At 37.4% G+C, this 16,551-nt stretch overlaps 1 protein-coding gene across 1 annotated transcript; it reads right to left on the minus strand.

The window, feature by feature from the left end:
• Positions 1 to 2,339: 2,339 nt before the first annotated feature.
• Positions 2,340 to 4,888, minus strand: LOC131040789 (pentatricopeptide repeat-containing protein At2g13600). Its single transcript, XM_057973746.2, has one exon. It carries the CDS (start codon positions 4,733 to 4,735, stop codon positions 2,765 to 2,767), a length of 1,971 nt encoding a protein of 656 aa, XP_057829729.2. The 5' UTR covers positions 4,736 to 4,888; the 3' UTR covers positions 2,340 to 2,764.
• Between the last annotated feature and the right edge of the window lie 11,663 nt (positions 4,889 to 16,551).

Here is a 16,551-nt window from a genome sequence, read left to right on the forward strand (position 1 = left end):
AAATAAAGGTCTTTGCCGGTAGGAATTTGAATGTCCTAGAAGGGCTAATTAAGTCTCTTTTGTGAAGCAACTATGTTCAGATGAATGAACCGGTGGATTATAATTCCATGGGCATGTTGGGAAACATAAAACAACAAGGATTCCAGGGTTACATGCCTGGAAGCATTGCCATTTGTGCGCAAGGTGATTTTGTTTGTTCAAGGTCTAGGTAGCCACATAGAGATGTCTACCTAGGGTCGCTTCAAACACTTCTCTCCCTTGTTCCTCCTGCAAAACACTCTTGGAACTCTAAAATACATCGACCATACTTTCCTTTCACCAAATCCCATGAGCCTCAGATTGGTAAAGTGCAAGATATGGCCATGAATGAGGAAAAACCCAAGGTAAACCCTGGTTTTCCGGGTACCTACAGCAAAACTTAAATATCAAGAGCAACACACACAATCAAGTCTCCAAAGCAAAATCAAGACAGAGTCAACTCTCCTCTCAAATCAATTCACATCATTGGGAATGGATCCCAATTCGTACGGAACCGTACCGCGGACCAAAACTCCAAGATTGCAGGAAAACTCATAATTCTATTGGTTTGTTTGCATCAATACTATTCTACGTACAATCTCACACCCTGGAAATTCGATCCTCGAGGTGTATAAACCATTCCTCAACTGCTCTCAACCGAAAATCAAGAGGTTAGAGCCGTTGGAAAAGTTTCAAATTACAAAATGCAAAAAGTGCATAAAAGTTGCTCATGACAACTTTTGACAACTTTTGCAAAAGTTGTCAAAATGTCATCTTTCGCCTCCTAATGCCTTGGGTCAAGTTCAACTCCTCCTAAAACATCTTAAAACACTCAAAACCAACACATTGGATCCCTATTGTCCAAAAGTCCTAATTGGCTCATAGAAATGCCAAAATAGGAGTTTGGCTCACAAGATGGGATTCATTATTACAAACATATACTGCATGATTAAAAACCTATATAAAACATCCTAAAGACATTGTTAATGCCTTATCCTCCCTTATCAGAGTTTGTCATGTCATCTTGAAGGGTTTGATGACATGCTCCTGCACCACTTGTCCCCCTTTATATCTCTTTGCATTTCTATCTCTATCTTTCCATTATTATTTTCCCATCTCTCCCTCCCTCCATATTTATCTCTTCCATTCTCCTTCATCTCTTTATCTATCGCTTTCCTTCTCTCCACAACCCTCTTCTTCTCCATCCACATCTCCATCTCTATCTTCCTCTATATGTCTATCTCCTTACCCCTCTATCTCTCCCTCTTTCTATCCCTATAACTCCCTCTCTTTCCCTCTTGCCATTGTGCACATTACATGAGCTTATCAATAATGGAGCTTATTATCTTCTTGATTTAATTTTTTTGTTCCAGACATGTTAGTATATTTGAAAGTGGATGCATAGTTGATTTAAAGCTATTACTTCCTCATGGAGACCTTTGTTGCACAAACAACATCATCATTTGCTAAATACCCTACCAACTGACTTCATGTATTATACAAATATATACAAAAAAATGAACCAAAAAATTCTTTGATTGACCTTCCACACTTGTTCGGCGTACCCATTGCACACCAAGGTGCAATTGCTAGTTTTATTAAACTGGAAATGTCTTCAGGCTTCTTGTTCTGAAGGAAAAGCTTTGTTCCTTCTACTCTTCCTCAAAACCAATAAATAAAAGGTTTCGTTTCTGCATGTACCTTGCAGCCTTCACCTGCCTAGCCCAATCTTTTAACATTTAATAGATGTCCCTACTCTGAGGTCTCTAATAATGAATCACTGCATCCTGCTCTTAACTTCAATCCAGCTGCATCGGCTTCTTTTTTCACACTATATTTCATAAATTGTCCTACCTAAGCTATATCATGCCACCTGCCTGCAGCTGCATAGATATTTAATAGCAGCACATAGGTTCATCAATCTTCTTATATGACAAATACAGGATGAATATCTTCTGGAGAAAACTGTAATCATATGAGGCTAATCAGATTTAGGAATTTATATTTTGTCTAATAGGAGAAATCTCCACTGCAAAGTTTCAGGTTGTGAACGAAAAAATTTCATTGTCTTTCTTTATTGAAAGGTTGATTTAGGGTTTCCTGATGCACTGATGAGGGTTTTCAAACAGCATTAATATTCAAGGTATCTGGGAGAAAAAGAAAACTCTTTCATGGCCATAACGATTGCTTGATATAAAAGTGGCACGCTGTGATATACTAGTCTTACTATGCCTCAAAACTGTACGCAAGATGTGCAGGCAAATTCATTCCGTGCCATATTTCCATGATAGCTGTTGAAAATGCATTTATGAGCTTCTGCGGGACTACCAATGAACCCAGATATTCTTTTATGCTCTCATGCAAATGCCATTGTCATGAAATGTGCTATATTGTGTTTGCCTGATACAATATCGCTCTCTTACATTGTGATCGAAGAGACAAAAATTGACAACTTGACACAAAGAATTATTCTGATCACCGACGAACACAGTCAACAGTCTAAGAAAATGAAAAAAAATTTACAACTCAATGTGAATAATCTCAAACACAACGTGGTATTCATGGAGCTCAACACAATCTTTATAGCTTGGACAGCTAATCGATAGATACATGCTTCTAAAACCTATACGTATTCCAGCTTCTTCTTATGAAAAGAATTCGTGGTTCCTTCTGTTCATCAATTCCAAGAAATGAATAGTTTATCTTATCCATGTAACCTGCAACGTCCATCTGCCAAGCCAATTTTCTACATTTGATAAATCTCCGCGTTTATAGGTTCCAAGCTGTCTCCAACAACAAACGAATGCATTATGTTCTTAACTTCAATCCAGCTGCATCCAGGCTGCTTTTTGACCCCTCTATCTTTCATGAGTTTTCTTAACCTGGCTACATCATCCCATCTGCCTTCAGCAGCATAAATGTTAGATAAAAGCACATATGTTCCTGCGTCTAGTTCAAACTCAAGAAGACATTCTGCTGCATGCCTAAGTAGCTCAATATTACCATGGATCCTGCAGGCACCAAGCAAAGCCCCCCAGACAGCAGCATCAGGCTCAACTGGCATTTTATCAATAAACTCCTTTGCCATAACCAGAAATCCTGCACGAGCAAAAAGATCAACCATGCAAGTATAATGATCTACCCTTGGTGTGATACCATGCTTTCTACTCATGGAATTGAAGTAGGAAATCCCTTCATCCACAAGGCCTGCATGACTGCACGCAGTGAGCACACCAATAAAGGTGATCTCATTTGGTTTAATACCTGCTTGTATCATTTGTTCAAACAATTGCAGGGCTTCTTTGCCCTGTCCATGCTGAGCACACCCAACGATAATGGCAGTCCATGAGATCATGTTTCGTTTGCTCATTTCACAAAAAGCTTTGTGTGCATCCTCTATACTTCCACATTTCCCATACATATTGATAAGGGCATTCCCTGCAACTAGACGCGATCCCACTGCAGTTTTGGTAATGAGAGCATGGACCTGCTTCCCACAGTCAATATGTGCTAAGCACCCACAAGCACCAAGAGCGCCAGCAAAGCTGAACTCGTCAAGCTTCATACTTTCATTCCTTATCCTATAAAAGAGGTCCCAAGCCTGATCTCCTTGCCCATGCAGGGCATATGCTGCAATTATCACATTCCATGAGACTATGTCTGGTTCTGGCATTTGATGAACGAGTTTCAATGCCATCTCAAATTGCTCATTCTGAGCATAGCTGGCTATCATCGCATTCCACGAAAACACGTCCTGTATGGTCATTCTGTCAAACACTTGTCGCGCATCTCTTACGCAACCACATTTCCCATACATATCAATAATCGCAGTAGAGACTGTAACATCGAAATCAAAAGCAATCCTAATAATGTGGCCATGGACTTCCTTCCCATGATTCAGATTACCTAGCTTCGCACACGCTCTGAGAATGCTTGCCAAGATAAATTCATCTTCCGTTATACCAAGGCTTCGCATTTGAGAAAAAAGTTTCAAGGCTTCTTCACCATTTCCATTCTGTGCATACCCTGCAATCATTGCAGACCATGAAACAATGTCCACTTCAGGCATTAGACAAAACAGCTTCCAGGCCTCATCAAGGTATCCATTCCTTGCATACCCTGCAATCATAGCATTCCACGACACCACATTTCGTTCAGACATCTTGTCAAACATTTTGCGTGCATAATCCAAACTCCCACATTTGCCATACATATCAACCAGGGCACTGCCCACAACAACATTAAGCTCTAAACCAGTCACAACTATTCTGCAGTGAACCCTTTCACCCTCCTCCAAATCTGCCAACTCCGCGCATACCTTTATGATAATAGACAATATGAATTTGTCTGGTTCTATGTTATCATATTGCATCTGGTGAAAAAGATCTAGAGCCTTGTCTCCATATCCATTCTGTGCATATCCTGCCATCATTGCAGTCCAAGACACCACATTTCTGGTAGACATTTTGTCAAAAACTTGGCGTGCATCAATCAATCTATTGCACTTCGCATACATGTTAAGCAGGTGATTCCACAGTATTACATATTGTTTGAATCCTGTTTTTATTATGTGGCTGTGAACATACTGGCCAATTTGAATATCTTTCATTTTGGAGTTCTTTTGTAATAGAAAAGAATAGGTGCCATAATCTACCTCTATGCTTCGTTTCAAGGTTTCCAATGCATTTTTCAAGGTGAAATGGTACGTTTGCTTCATTATCGGGCGCCATTAATTGTCTCAACAGTAATCACCTCGCCTGGGTTTAGAGTTGAAGAGTTAAAAGTGTTTAGAGGGAGAGATTGGTGGAATTAGCAACTGTACAAGGTACATTCTAAGTGTACAATCTAATTAGCTAATCTGTATAAGATTGAAAACATTATAATTAGCATTTGCATTGGAGGAGATATCTCTTCAAATTTATATAAAAAGTTTTATAAATTTGAAAGGGAAGCGGTTAATTTTCACATAAAATAGTATTTCTTATAGTTTTTTAAATCCGTAAAATATAATAGATGTTTATGAAATTTTTAGGAGTGAAATCTTAATTTTTTACATCTTCATTGTTGTTAAATCACAAAAAAATCTCACGAAAAAATATAGTGTTTTGCAAATCTAAGAAATTTTTTGGATTGCCATTTGGTGTGGAGATAAGCCTATACCATTTGAAAGTAACATTAGGTTAATAGAAAATTTTATTTCATTAGTACAGAGTTAAATCAAAATGAATGCATTCGTGCAACCTATCATTTTGGTGAGCTTTGTCAAGTGGAAGGTATTGAGGAATTCTAGACTATGATAGACAAAGCTAAAAGGGTGAAAGAAGATATTAATCTTAATAGGAAACCCATTTGGGCAATTGAGAATCTTTAATGATTTCAATAAAAGTTCAAAAAATAAGGCAAAACTATATTAAAATCTAAAATTGAATATTTAAAGACTTTTCAAAATTTATCATTCATGAAGTGCATAGGACAAATAGACGAGCATCTCCTAGGGAGTAAAGATATAACATATTTACTTATCTTAAATATCTTCTAGGGAGTAAAGATATAACATATTTATGTAATAAAATAGGTCATGTCTTGTTTCTAGCTTTTATCAATGCCATGGAAAGGGGATCCAATTTAGTAGAATCTTAGGTGGTAGAAATGACCAAGTCTAGTTTGGTTGGAGATTTGAGCTAAGCAATCCTCACAACTAATTTCAAATTTCAACTTCAACTACAACGAGATGATCAAAATACCAAACCTAGAGAATTGTTGTGGTTGTAGTGGTGGAGTAGAGCAAGTGAATAAGGCTTATGTTCGAACTATAAATTCTAAATGAAAGTGGATTTCCATGATATTACCCAAACTCGGTTTATACTTGACTAAAATTGAATAGAAATCTAAAATCCTAATAATTTAGAATTGAGGAGAATTAAGAAACAAACATCAAAATATTTTAAAGTGAAATACATACTCAATTAATCTAAAAATTTTAAAGACAAGATGGTCTAAAGAAAGTTCAAAACAAATAATGGAGGAGTTGATAGAGCCCATATTATGGGTTGTCTATGCTATATAATAGAAGATGGAAAAAAAAAATAGTTCTTTGCTCTCAAATGCATTTAATTCTTCAAAGTGCAATATGATTGTATTTAAAGGGAGTTTTGGCAGTGATCTACAACAATATTGATAAATACATTTGTGCAGTCGTAAATGCATTAACTGATCACAAAATTGCATTAATAGAAATCTAATAGCCGATTTCAACTATGAAATTATTGCAAACTTCATTTGAAGTTATTGGTGGTGAAATTGATAAGACATTTCATGTGTTGATTCATATAAATTTGTACATCAATATATTCATAATAAACTAAAAGTAGATAATAAAATATTAGAGTTTTAGAGCTCCCAGGTTCTTGAGCTAAGACAAGATGTTTGCAATCTATTAGAAACATTGGCTCTAAAAATATTGGTTTCAAGTTAAAAAAACAAATAGGCATGAGAATATCTTAATTATGGGAAATATCCACAATGTATATCCTATTAGCTCATAAATCATGGATTTAGTATATATACATAAATGAATATTAATAAAATTCTTTAAAAGGGATTTGACGTTAATGTATTTTTAAGTTGTTTTTTATTTATATTTTTTAAGTTATATTTTTATAATCATTTTAAAATTCATAAAAGGATTTATTATTCTAGCATTTACATGTTTCTATATTATCTTCTTTAAATTTTGTAGAAGCATGAGTCAAAATAGTGTCTAAGCAATCAATGTTTGTTTACTTTTAAATTTTGCTAGTCAATGTTTTATGGTGATATTAGACTTGAGTGTCATTTATTTTTTAATCTATATATACACTCTTGGATCTACTTATGAGTGTGTTGAGTTGTAAGCACATCTTGACTATCAAGACATATCTAGGCATTCATTTTGGTGGTCTTTAATGATTTTCTTGTCTTTGCAAAACCAAAAAATCATGACGATATCCTTATATATGATCTATCTTCAATTTAATAACAAATCACACCTGCTCATAATTGTTAATGCATGGTAGCTATGGTAAGATAAATGATTGAATGAGAGATAAATGAATTCTCTCATTCAATCATTTATCCTGTCGATTAAACCATTCAGAAAAACTTCAAGCTATTTTATTTGATGATTATTCCTCATCGATAATCATGGCATATTGGTAATCAACTATAGTTATCTAATTAATCATCTATCCCAATCTATATTGGATGTGTTCTCAACAAGTGATTATTATATTACTATCGGGTGGCATAGTTGATGCTCTGCAAAAAGGATTAGAAAATCTATTTGATGGCAACACACATAAGAGCACAAGAACAAAACGTTAGTGTTAGCAACAAAAGATTATCCTAAATAGGCATATCAAGAGAGATATTAAGCATGAAATAGAAAGCATATAAACATAGAATAAAATAGCTAATCAAGATGCTCATAGTTGCTCCTCCCTTGTTCCTCTCCTCTCCAAGTTCCACATGAGTGTAGCTCTCAGCTTTTAGCACTAGCCATGGATGCCATATGGAGATTCAAGATGGTTGAAAATGATAAATAAATGCTATGCAAGTGTAGATAGTGATGCTATAAAAAAGCTCTATGCTAATACCAGTATAACAACAATACTCTAATGCTTCCTTCTTTGCTTGAGGAGAAGGGTTCTATTTATAGAAGAAATGGGGAAATGAAGGGTTAAGATTGAGCAATCTTAACAAGGGTTAGGATTGAAATATATTCAATCCATGTGAGACTTTCAACCCAATCCCATGTTGACAAGTGTCACCATGAGGAGGCTTGAGAGGAGAGATAAGGAGCATTAAATGCTTGAGGGGACATGATGGCTACCCTAGTCAAAGAAATAAATGTTTTGAAGAAACCCATGAGTCAAAAGGATGGTTAAGTTAGAGGAAAGTCTCTAACCAAAAGTAAAAGGTGAGTTAACCATAAATGGTTATGTAAGAGTCTTTAATGGTTTGGAAGACTTTAGAGGTTAACCATTTGAACACTTAAAGCCTTAAATGTCTTTCAAAGACTTTGAGGGCTTTGAGAAGTGACTCCAAGTTGTTTAGGAGTGTGACAATATTTAGGGGATGGATTAGGATAATTAGGAAGGGGTTAGAAGAATCTAGAAGGGGGTTAGGATTGCAAGTGGGTTTTGTAGGAGAATGCATGTGGGAGGAATTTTGGGATTTTCAATTAAATGGTGTAATTTGCATTTGGATAGATATTTAAATAAATATTAATTTATTTAAATGTGAATGTGAATTTTGGATTTAAATAAATCTTAATTTATTTACACTAGAAAAAAGAAGATAAAGCATTTAAATGCTTGAAGACTTTGAGGGAAACCATTAAAGGCTTAAGAAGACTCTAGAAATAAGCCATTAAGTTTGAAGACTTTAAGGGAAACCATTAAAATCTTAAGAAAACTTTAAGGGAAGCCATTAAGTTTGAAGACTTTAAGGGAAACCATTAAAGGTTTCAAGTGGGTGAGGATAAATAGGATTTTAAATAAATAATTTATTTAAAATAGTTGTGCAACTTGCATTTGTAGGAAAATGCAAGTGGGTGGAAGATAAAGGTGATTTAAATAAATAATTAATTTAAAATAGTTGTGCAACTTGCATTTGTAGGAAAATGCAAGTGGGTGGAGGATAAAGGTGATTTAAATAAATAATTTATTTAAATGTGAGAGGTGGGATTTTGGGGGAATTTAAATAAATATTAATTTATTTAAATGTGAGAGAAGATTTAATTAAATAAATATGATTTATTTATTTAATTAATGGTCTGAATTTGGTTAAGTGAATTAAATTAAATAAATTAAATAATTTATTTAATTAATAGGAGAAGAGGGTTAAGATGAATTTATTAAATATATTAATATAATTAATTATTGATTGATGGTCAAATAATCAAATAAATACTAAATATTCATTTAATTAAGTGGATAGATTTATGTGACTACATTTGCCCCTCTTTGAGACGATGTGGTTTTATCACGTCGTTTCAAAGAAAGAAAAATAGGTGTGAAGAAATATGCCCCATAAATGTTAATTTAGTGGGTGGTATGCCCCCCTGAGAGATAGGCCAAAAAATTTTAAAAAATCAGACGATCTCTCGAAAAAGAATGAGAAGTGGAGGGGAAGTAGAATAGAAGAAATTAGCAATAACGGTGAAAGAATGGAAGAAAATAGAGTGAACACGGAGAAATGGCAAGCAAGTGAGTACCCGTAGGTTATGCAGGAGATACGGTGCAAATGTGGTGTTGTGCTTTTGAATGATGCTATATAATTGATCAAAAATGTTGGACAATCTGGTGCAATTGGTTAAATTTCCCCGGTCGAGTCAAAGCGTGACAGTTGATGTCAGTTGTTTGCTTTGAAAAGATAAAGTCTGAGTAAGTGAATCAAAGTGACCTGTTGTGACTTAGACAATTGATGTAATTGCCTGATGAAGTCAAGGTATTTGAAGCAAAAAACTCGTTGAGACTTAGACAATTGATGTAATTGTCTGTTGGATTGTATTTGATTGGTTGATCAATTGATAGTGTGTGCATGTGATAGATGGTTGTGGTTAATCGTAGCAGCCCCGTTGAGACTAGGTCATTATGATAAATGTCTGATGTAGTCTAGGATTACCATGATCGATTACCTGTTGAGACTCGAAGATACTTGATCAGAGTATCTATTGATAGTCTAAGTGTGCATGAGTCGAGGTACCTGTACAGATAGAGTAACTTGTGTGGCTTATTGGATGACTGAGGATAGGAAACACAATCCCTCCTATTTAGAGATGGATGGTGATGAACGTGGCTTAATTAGGTTGATTGGGACACGATGTAGGGTATGTGATGCTGATTATCGAGATGGGGAGGGTGAGGGGGGGTTTGATGTTAGATAGAAGAAATGGAGGACCTATGACTCATTCCAATGGAAGAAGAGGAAAATAGAGTATGCACCCATTGTCATTACTATGTATGAATGATATGCAACTATTATGAATGTATGGATGGATGGAATGCAACAAAATGCAATATATACAGATGAGATGAAATGACGATCCATAGTGCTTTATTTTTCATCATTAAGCTTTAAAATGTTGTACGAAAATACAAGCAACTTGAAATAATGATTCAAGATGACCTGGGTATTCCTTACATGGATTTTGATATAGCAAGTTAATACAAGCAACTTGATATAATGGATCAAGTTGACCTGAGTATTGCTTACGAAACAGACAAGGATCATCCCCTTTCATGCATGACTTGGAACGTCCTCCTTGATCTTGGGTTGATCATATCCTAAGACAAGTTCATACCGTAATAAGAGATAAAACCTTTATCCAATTTGGATGAGGTAGGAGAAACCAAAGAAAGAGCATTGTACCTATAAGCAAACATCATATATAAAGAATAAAGAATATGGATCCTTGATAATGGTTCATGCTCATATGGTCGAGGTATATGCTGTAGTCAGCAAGCCGTAATGATCTATGACTGTATTTCGCATAAGATCATGTAACTTAGTGAACTTCCCACATAAACACCATTAGTACATGCCCCAGAATTTCATTGGAATAATTCGCAGAATACATACAAACAATGCCGTAGGGACCATTTCGGCTACTCTAATCACTTGTGGATATCCCGGAGTAGCGTAGGAACCTGATATATATAAATGAATGAATAACCTACAAAACAACCAAGTATTTGCTAGCTTAAACATAATTTTCTTGTCAAAGAAAATGTTATTGTGTCGTTGTTTTGGTAAGGAAGGATGCATCCTTGTTGAAGACAGTTTGAGTGTTGATGTTGATTGTTTGGTTGATTGATAAGTGGGCATTTTGTGGAGCATATCACAATGTTTGCATGGTATCTGCCCAGATGAGTATGTACAATGTGGTGCCATGTTTTTGTTTGATTTTGATGTTTTCTATTGTTTTTGGATTTTGTGATTTTGAATGTTTTTGGTATTTTGATGATTGTTTGAATGTTTTTTGGATTTTTGTGAGATTGTTTTGAATGACAAACCCAACGAATCACAAGTAATGTAGAATCCACTTCCATCAAAAGAGGGTAAGGGCATTGCCCCTAGTTTAGACATGACTATGAAAAAGTAGGATGCAAGACGCATGAAGTACTTTCTTTTTAGTGCAAATCAATAACAAGCCATGATTCAGACGGATAGATGTGTGTATGTAATGAATGTGATCGCAACAAGCCTGAAAGATAATGGAGCCATAGCCGTTACGAGTGGCGCCTATTTGCCAGGTTTTCACCATCGCACTTATCCAAGGTGCCACTAGAGTGGTTGTTCATCGTTTGGATGTATGATCTTTCTTTTCTTTTTTTATCATTTTGATGTATTTCTTCAGGACATTTTTCTGAATGTTTTTGGTATTTTTCTGGTATGTATGGGAGCCTGATGCTTTGTGCAACTCATGTATAAAACTGTTTGAGGTGCATGTTGTTGATCGGATCTGCTAGTGGTTCTCCTTCTGAAGTAGCCAACCGATATGCCCCAGACCCAAATACAGCAGTGATAACATATGGGCCCAGCCAATTTGATTCAAACTTTCCCTGATGTTCTCGGTTGGGTTGGTTACGAGGATTTTCTCAGAGAACAAGATCACCTACCTCAAATGTACAAGGTCTAACTCGATGATTATAGCTTCTGCTCATTCGTTGTTGATAGGCTTTGAGGTGATTGTATGCAACTTGTCGTTTCTCATCAAGTAACTCTAAGTCCTAAAGATGGGATACTTTGTAGGCTTATTCACCTATAAGATTATGCAAGGAAACCTGTAGAGATGGTATCTCGACCTCAATAGGAAGGATAGCTACCGCACCATAGACCAGTGAGTAAGGAGTTGCGCCTGTAGGGGTTCGAATGCTAGTTCGATATGCCCATAGTGCTGGATTTAGTTGAACATGCCAATCACGACTGGCATCATTGACTGTCTTCTTGAGGATTCTCAATATGTTTTTGTTTGATGCTTCAGCTTGACCATTGCCTTGTGGGTAATAGGGAGTGGAAAAGCGGTGTTGAATGTGAAATTTATCACAGAGTTCACGGACATCTTGATTCTTGAATGGAAGATCGTTATCTGTGATGATGGACATGGGTACACCATACCGGCAGATGATGCAATTAAGGATGAATGAGGCGATCTACTTTCCGGTGACTTGGGTAAGTGGAACAGCTTCGATCCACTTTGTGAAGTATTCAGTGGTGGTAATAATGAATTTGTGGTTGTTGGATGAAGATGGATGGATTTTACCCACAAAGTCAAGTCCCCATTGACAAAAGGGCCATGGCGTTGTGATCGGTTGCAATTCTTGTGTTGGTGCATGTATCAGGTCTCCATGAACTTGGCATTTCTTGCATTTTCTGACAAAGTAGTAGGAGTCTTTTTCCATGGATGGCCAATTGTATCCAGCTCGTATGATCTTCTTGGCTAGTGATGGGCCACTTGAGTGAGTCCCACAAATTCCTTCATGTACCTCTTCCAAGGCCTTTGTTATCTCATCTTGTTCTAAACATCAAAGGAGAGTACCATCAAGACTGCGTCGGTATAGGGTTTCAGCAATGATGGTATATCGAGCGGTTTGGTGAATGAAGGTTTTACGTTGGTTATTCGATTGGTTAGGAGGAAGTGTGTGATCATGGAGATAGGTGTAGAATTCACCGTACCATGGGGATTCAGAACCGACAAGGCGACATATCATCTCGGATTCGGGGATATCATAAGCGGGAATCCAAAATTGTTCGACCAAGAACTCATAGTGTGTTGAATTTTTCGGAAGATCTAGGAGAGATGCAATAGTAGCCATGGCATCAGTAGCTCGATTCTGATCTCTAGGTATCTACTCAAAGGTGATAGTTGTAAATGATGCCTTTAGATTGTCCACCATTTGCTTGTACAACATGAGTTTGTCATCCTTGGTCTGATATTCATCGGTTACTTGTCGGATGACCAGTTGGGAGTCACCATATATCTGTAACTCTTTCAATTTCCATTGTATGGCTAGTCTGAGTCATGTGATCAAGGCCTCATATTCTGTTATGTTGTTTGTGCATGGAAATGTGAGCCTGTAAGACTTCGAGATGCTATCACCTTGAGGTGTGATAAACAGAATGCCTACCCCCGAGCCATGCCTAGTGTATGAACCATCAAAGTATAGTTTCCATGGTTGTGCTTCTATGATCATGAATAGCTCTTCATCTGAAAAATTGGAAATGAGAGGATGATAGCCTATGAGTGGTGCATCGGCCAACTGATCTGCAATAACTTGCCCTTTGATAGCCTTGCGGTCCACATACTCGATGTCAAATTCACTTAGAATCATCACCCATTTGGCTAAGCGACCTATCAATGCTGCTTTGTTGAGTAAATAATTTAGTGGATCAATCTTTGCAATGAGTTGTACTTTGTGTGTTAACAGATAGTGCCTCAATTTAGTGGCTGCCAAGATTACTGCTAGGCAAGCTCGCTCAATAGGAGTGTAATTGAGTTCATAGCCAACCAATGTGCGAGAGATGTAGTATATAGCACATTATTTCCCTTCTGCATTGTGTTGTGCCAATAGTACACCCAATGTTGTACTTGTTGCTGAAATATAGTGTAATAGAGGCCTACTTGGATCCGGTGGGATCAGCAATGGCGTATTCATGAGATAATCTTTAAGCATCTGGAATGCTTGCTGGCATCTGGTATCCCATTGAAAGTGGATATTTTTGTATAGCGGGTGTGTAAATGGGTGACACTTATCTGCCAGTTGTGCAATGAATCTTCAGATAGATTGAAGTCACCCTTGTAATGTCCTTAGCTGACTGATATTCTTTGGTGGTGGCATGTCCATGATTGCTTTGACCTTTGCAGGATCGACCTCAATGCCTTTGCTTGAGACAATGTATCCTAGAAGTTTCCCTGAGGTTACTCCAAAGACACATTTCTTTGGGTTGAGTCGCACGTGATATTGTTCTAGTCTATCAAAGATCTTCTCTAATATTTCTAGATGACTTTCTCTTGTGAGTGATTTTGCTAGTAAGTCATCAACATAATCTTCCATTATGGTATGCATCATATCATGGAAGATAGTGGTCATTGCTCATTGATAGGCCACTCCTGCATTCTTTAGACCGAAAGGCATTACATTCCAGCAGTATGTTCCCCATGGACATGTGAAGGTTGTCTTATGTTGATCCTCAGGTGCAATCTTTATCTGATTGTATCCCAAAAAACCATCCATGATTAAAAGCATGGCATGTCCTGCTGTTAGGTCTACTATGATGTCGATATTTGGTAGGGGGAAGTCATCTTTAGGACATGCCTTGTTCAGATCTCTAAAGTCAGTACAAATACGGATGCCCCCATTTGGTTTGCCGACGGACACAATATTGGAGATCCAATCTGCATAATCAATTGGTTTAATAAAACCAACATCCAGGAGGTTCTTAAGTTCTACTTTGACTAGTACTACAATCTGAGGATGCATCTTGCAAAGCTTCTGCTTGATAGGCTTAGCTCCCTCTGCTACGGTGAGGTGATGCATGACTAAATCCGGATCAAGACCAGGCATGTCTGCATATGACCATGCAAAGTTAATCTCGCACTTCAGGAAGAATTTGACAAACTTAGGTTGTTCCTCTGGAGTCAAAAGAGATGTCAAATGTATGTGGTGAGGAGTTTCAGGAGTCCCCACATTGTATTCTTTGGTTTCTTTGATGAGAATCGTTGATCGTTTCTTCTGTGTACTAGAGGGGAGAATGTCAAACCTTTCATCCTCAGGCGGCTCAGAGAGGTTTTCACCATTGGATACGCTCTTTCTTTTTACTTTTGTGGGATCAAACAGTGCCACAGTGTGGTTTTCACTGGAAGATCCATGTTTTATTGTTATATTTTTGCAGCTGAAAGGTTTGGCATCCGCCCCAAAGTATGTTGCACTATTAAGTTCTATGGCGAATCCAGCTTTATGATCCCCGCTTGGTATGTTATCTCGCAATTCCAAGAAGTCAATGATTGCCTCATCATTTTGGAAAAGGTCAAGACACAAGGGATTAGGTTGGTTCCATTCGATGAGTTCAGGATGGATAATGGGCATTACCTCATCGATTAGGTTAAGTTTGTTCGATGTGTCAATGAGGGTTAAGATGTTGTGGTGAAGGTCATTGATGGTACTCTCCCTGTCAAAATCAGGCGTAGGATGTGACGTGGGGTCTATGGAAGAAATTTCCAGTTCAGGAACCCAAGAGGTCTTTATCTATGCTTCTCCATAAACAAGGATGTCTTTGCGGGGTGGAGGTAGTGATGTGTCTTCCTCATCTGAAGTGTTAAGTTTTACTGAATCAAATTCCCACTCATGTGAGTTAGTTTTTGAGTCACTTTCCAGTAACCGATTACTGTACCATGCTGGGATATCTTTTGAGTTAAATACTGCAGGTGTAATCGATTGATGTATCTTTGTGAATGAAATGATCGGTGCTGCAAGAAGAATTATAGGGATCAACGAATCTGATACAGTAAGTGTTGGTAGTGTTGAATCCACCGCTTCTGTTGGAACTGCTGGTGTTGTAGATACTACTGGGAATTTAGATAGAGTTGCTGCTGCTAAGGGGACTATTGATGTTATTGTTAGAGTAATGTAATTAATTAACTTTACTCTCCTCTTAAGATTTCCCTTTATGCACATATTAGTCATTTAATAATTAATATTTAATTATTAAATGCACACACCTTAGGGTTAGGTTTTCCTTTTGGTGTTGATCTCCTTTATAAGGATTGATCTCTTGTATTATTCATTATTCTTGATTCATTTTTCTCTGATAATACATCTTTTCTCTTTGTCAGAGCCAAAACCCTTGTTTTCTTTCTCTCTCTTTCTCTGTGACAGGTTTCTTGCATACAGGTTTCTTTGGGTTCTGTGGATTTGTATTTCTCAAATCCTACATGGTATCAGAGCCAGATCTGCTGCAGCTTGTTTAGACTTTTGAAAGATTTTTAGATCCAAGTTTTGGTTGCATCAGATCTGTGTTTGTCTTCTGTTTTTTATTTTGGAATAGGGGGTATTTTTTTTCGGTGCACTTTGAGCCCAAATGGACCTCACCGTTGAGCTCGTAGCGCCCAAAAACCCCTATTTCCATATAAAATTCGTCTGATTTGGACACAGTTGCTCCAGAAGGCAAAAAAAATTTGCCCCAAGGCCGTACGACCCTAGGGCACGAAAACCGAGGCAAAAATTCAAAAAAAATCAAAAAAACAAAAACAAAAACCACGGTTTTAAAAAAAAAACCGGGCGTAGCCAGTGTAAACCGTCGCGCCGCCAGTAAGCAGCCCGGTGGCCACCGTCGCCGACGGTAACCCGCCCACGCACCGCCCGCGCCCAGCCCGTGCCCCGCCACTCAGCCGCCACCAGCAGAGTGCTAGCCCCTAGTCGCCCTGCGGACGAAGGGCTTATTTTTTTTTAAGCCCTTGAGGGCTTACAGGCCCATCTGGGTCCCTTTAGG

This window comes from Cryptomeria japonica, chromosome 4 (assembly GCF_030272615.1).
Source record: "Cryptomeria japonica chromosome 4, Sugi_1.0, whole genome shotgun sequence".
Taxonomy (NCBI): domain Eukaryota; kingdom Viridiplantae; phylum Streptophyta; class Pinopsida; order Cupressales; family Cupressaceae; genus Cryptomeria; species Cryptomeria japonica.

Excerpts from the sequence above, each read along its gene's own strand:
- LOC131040789 (XM_057973746.2), bottom strand. The coding sequence starts at position 4,735 with ATGAAGCAAACGTACCATTTCACCTTGAAAAATGCATTGGAAACCTTG.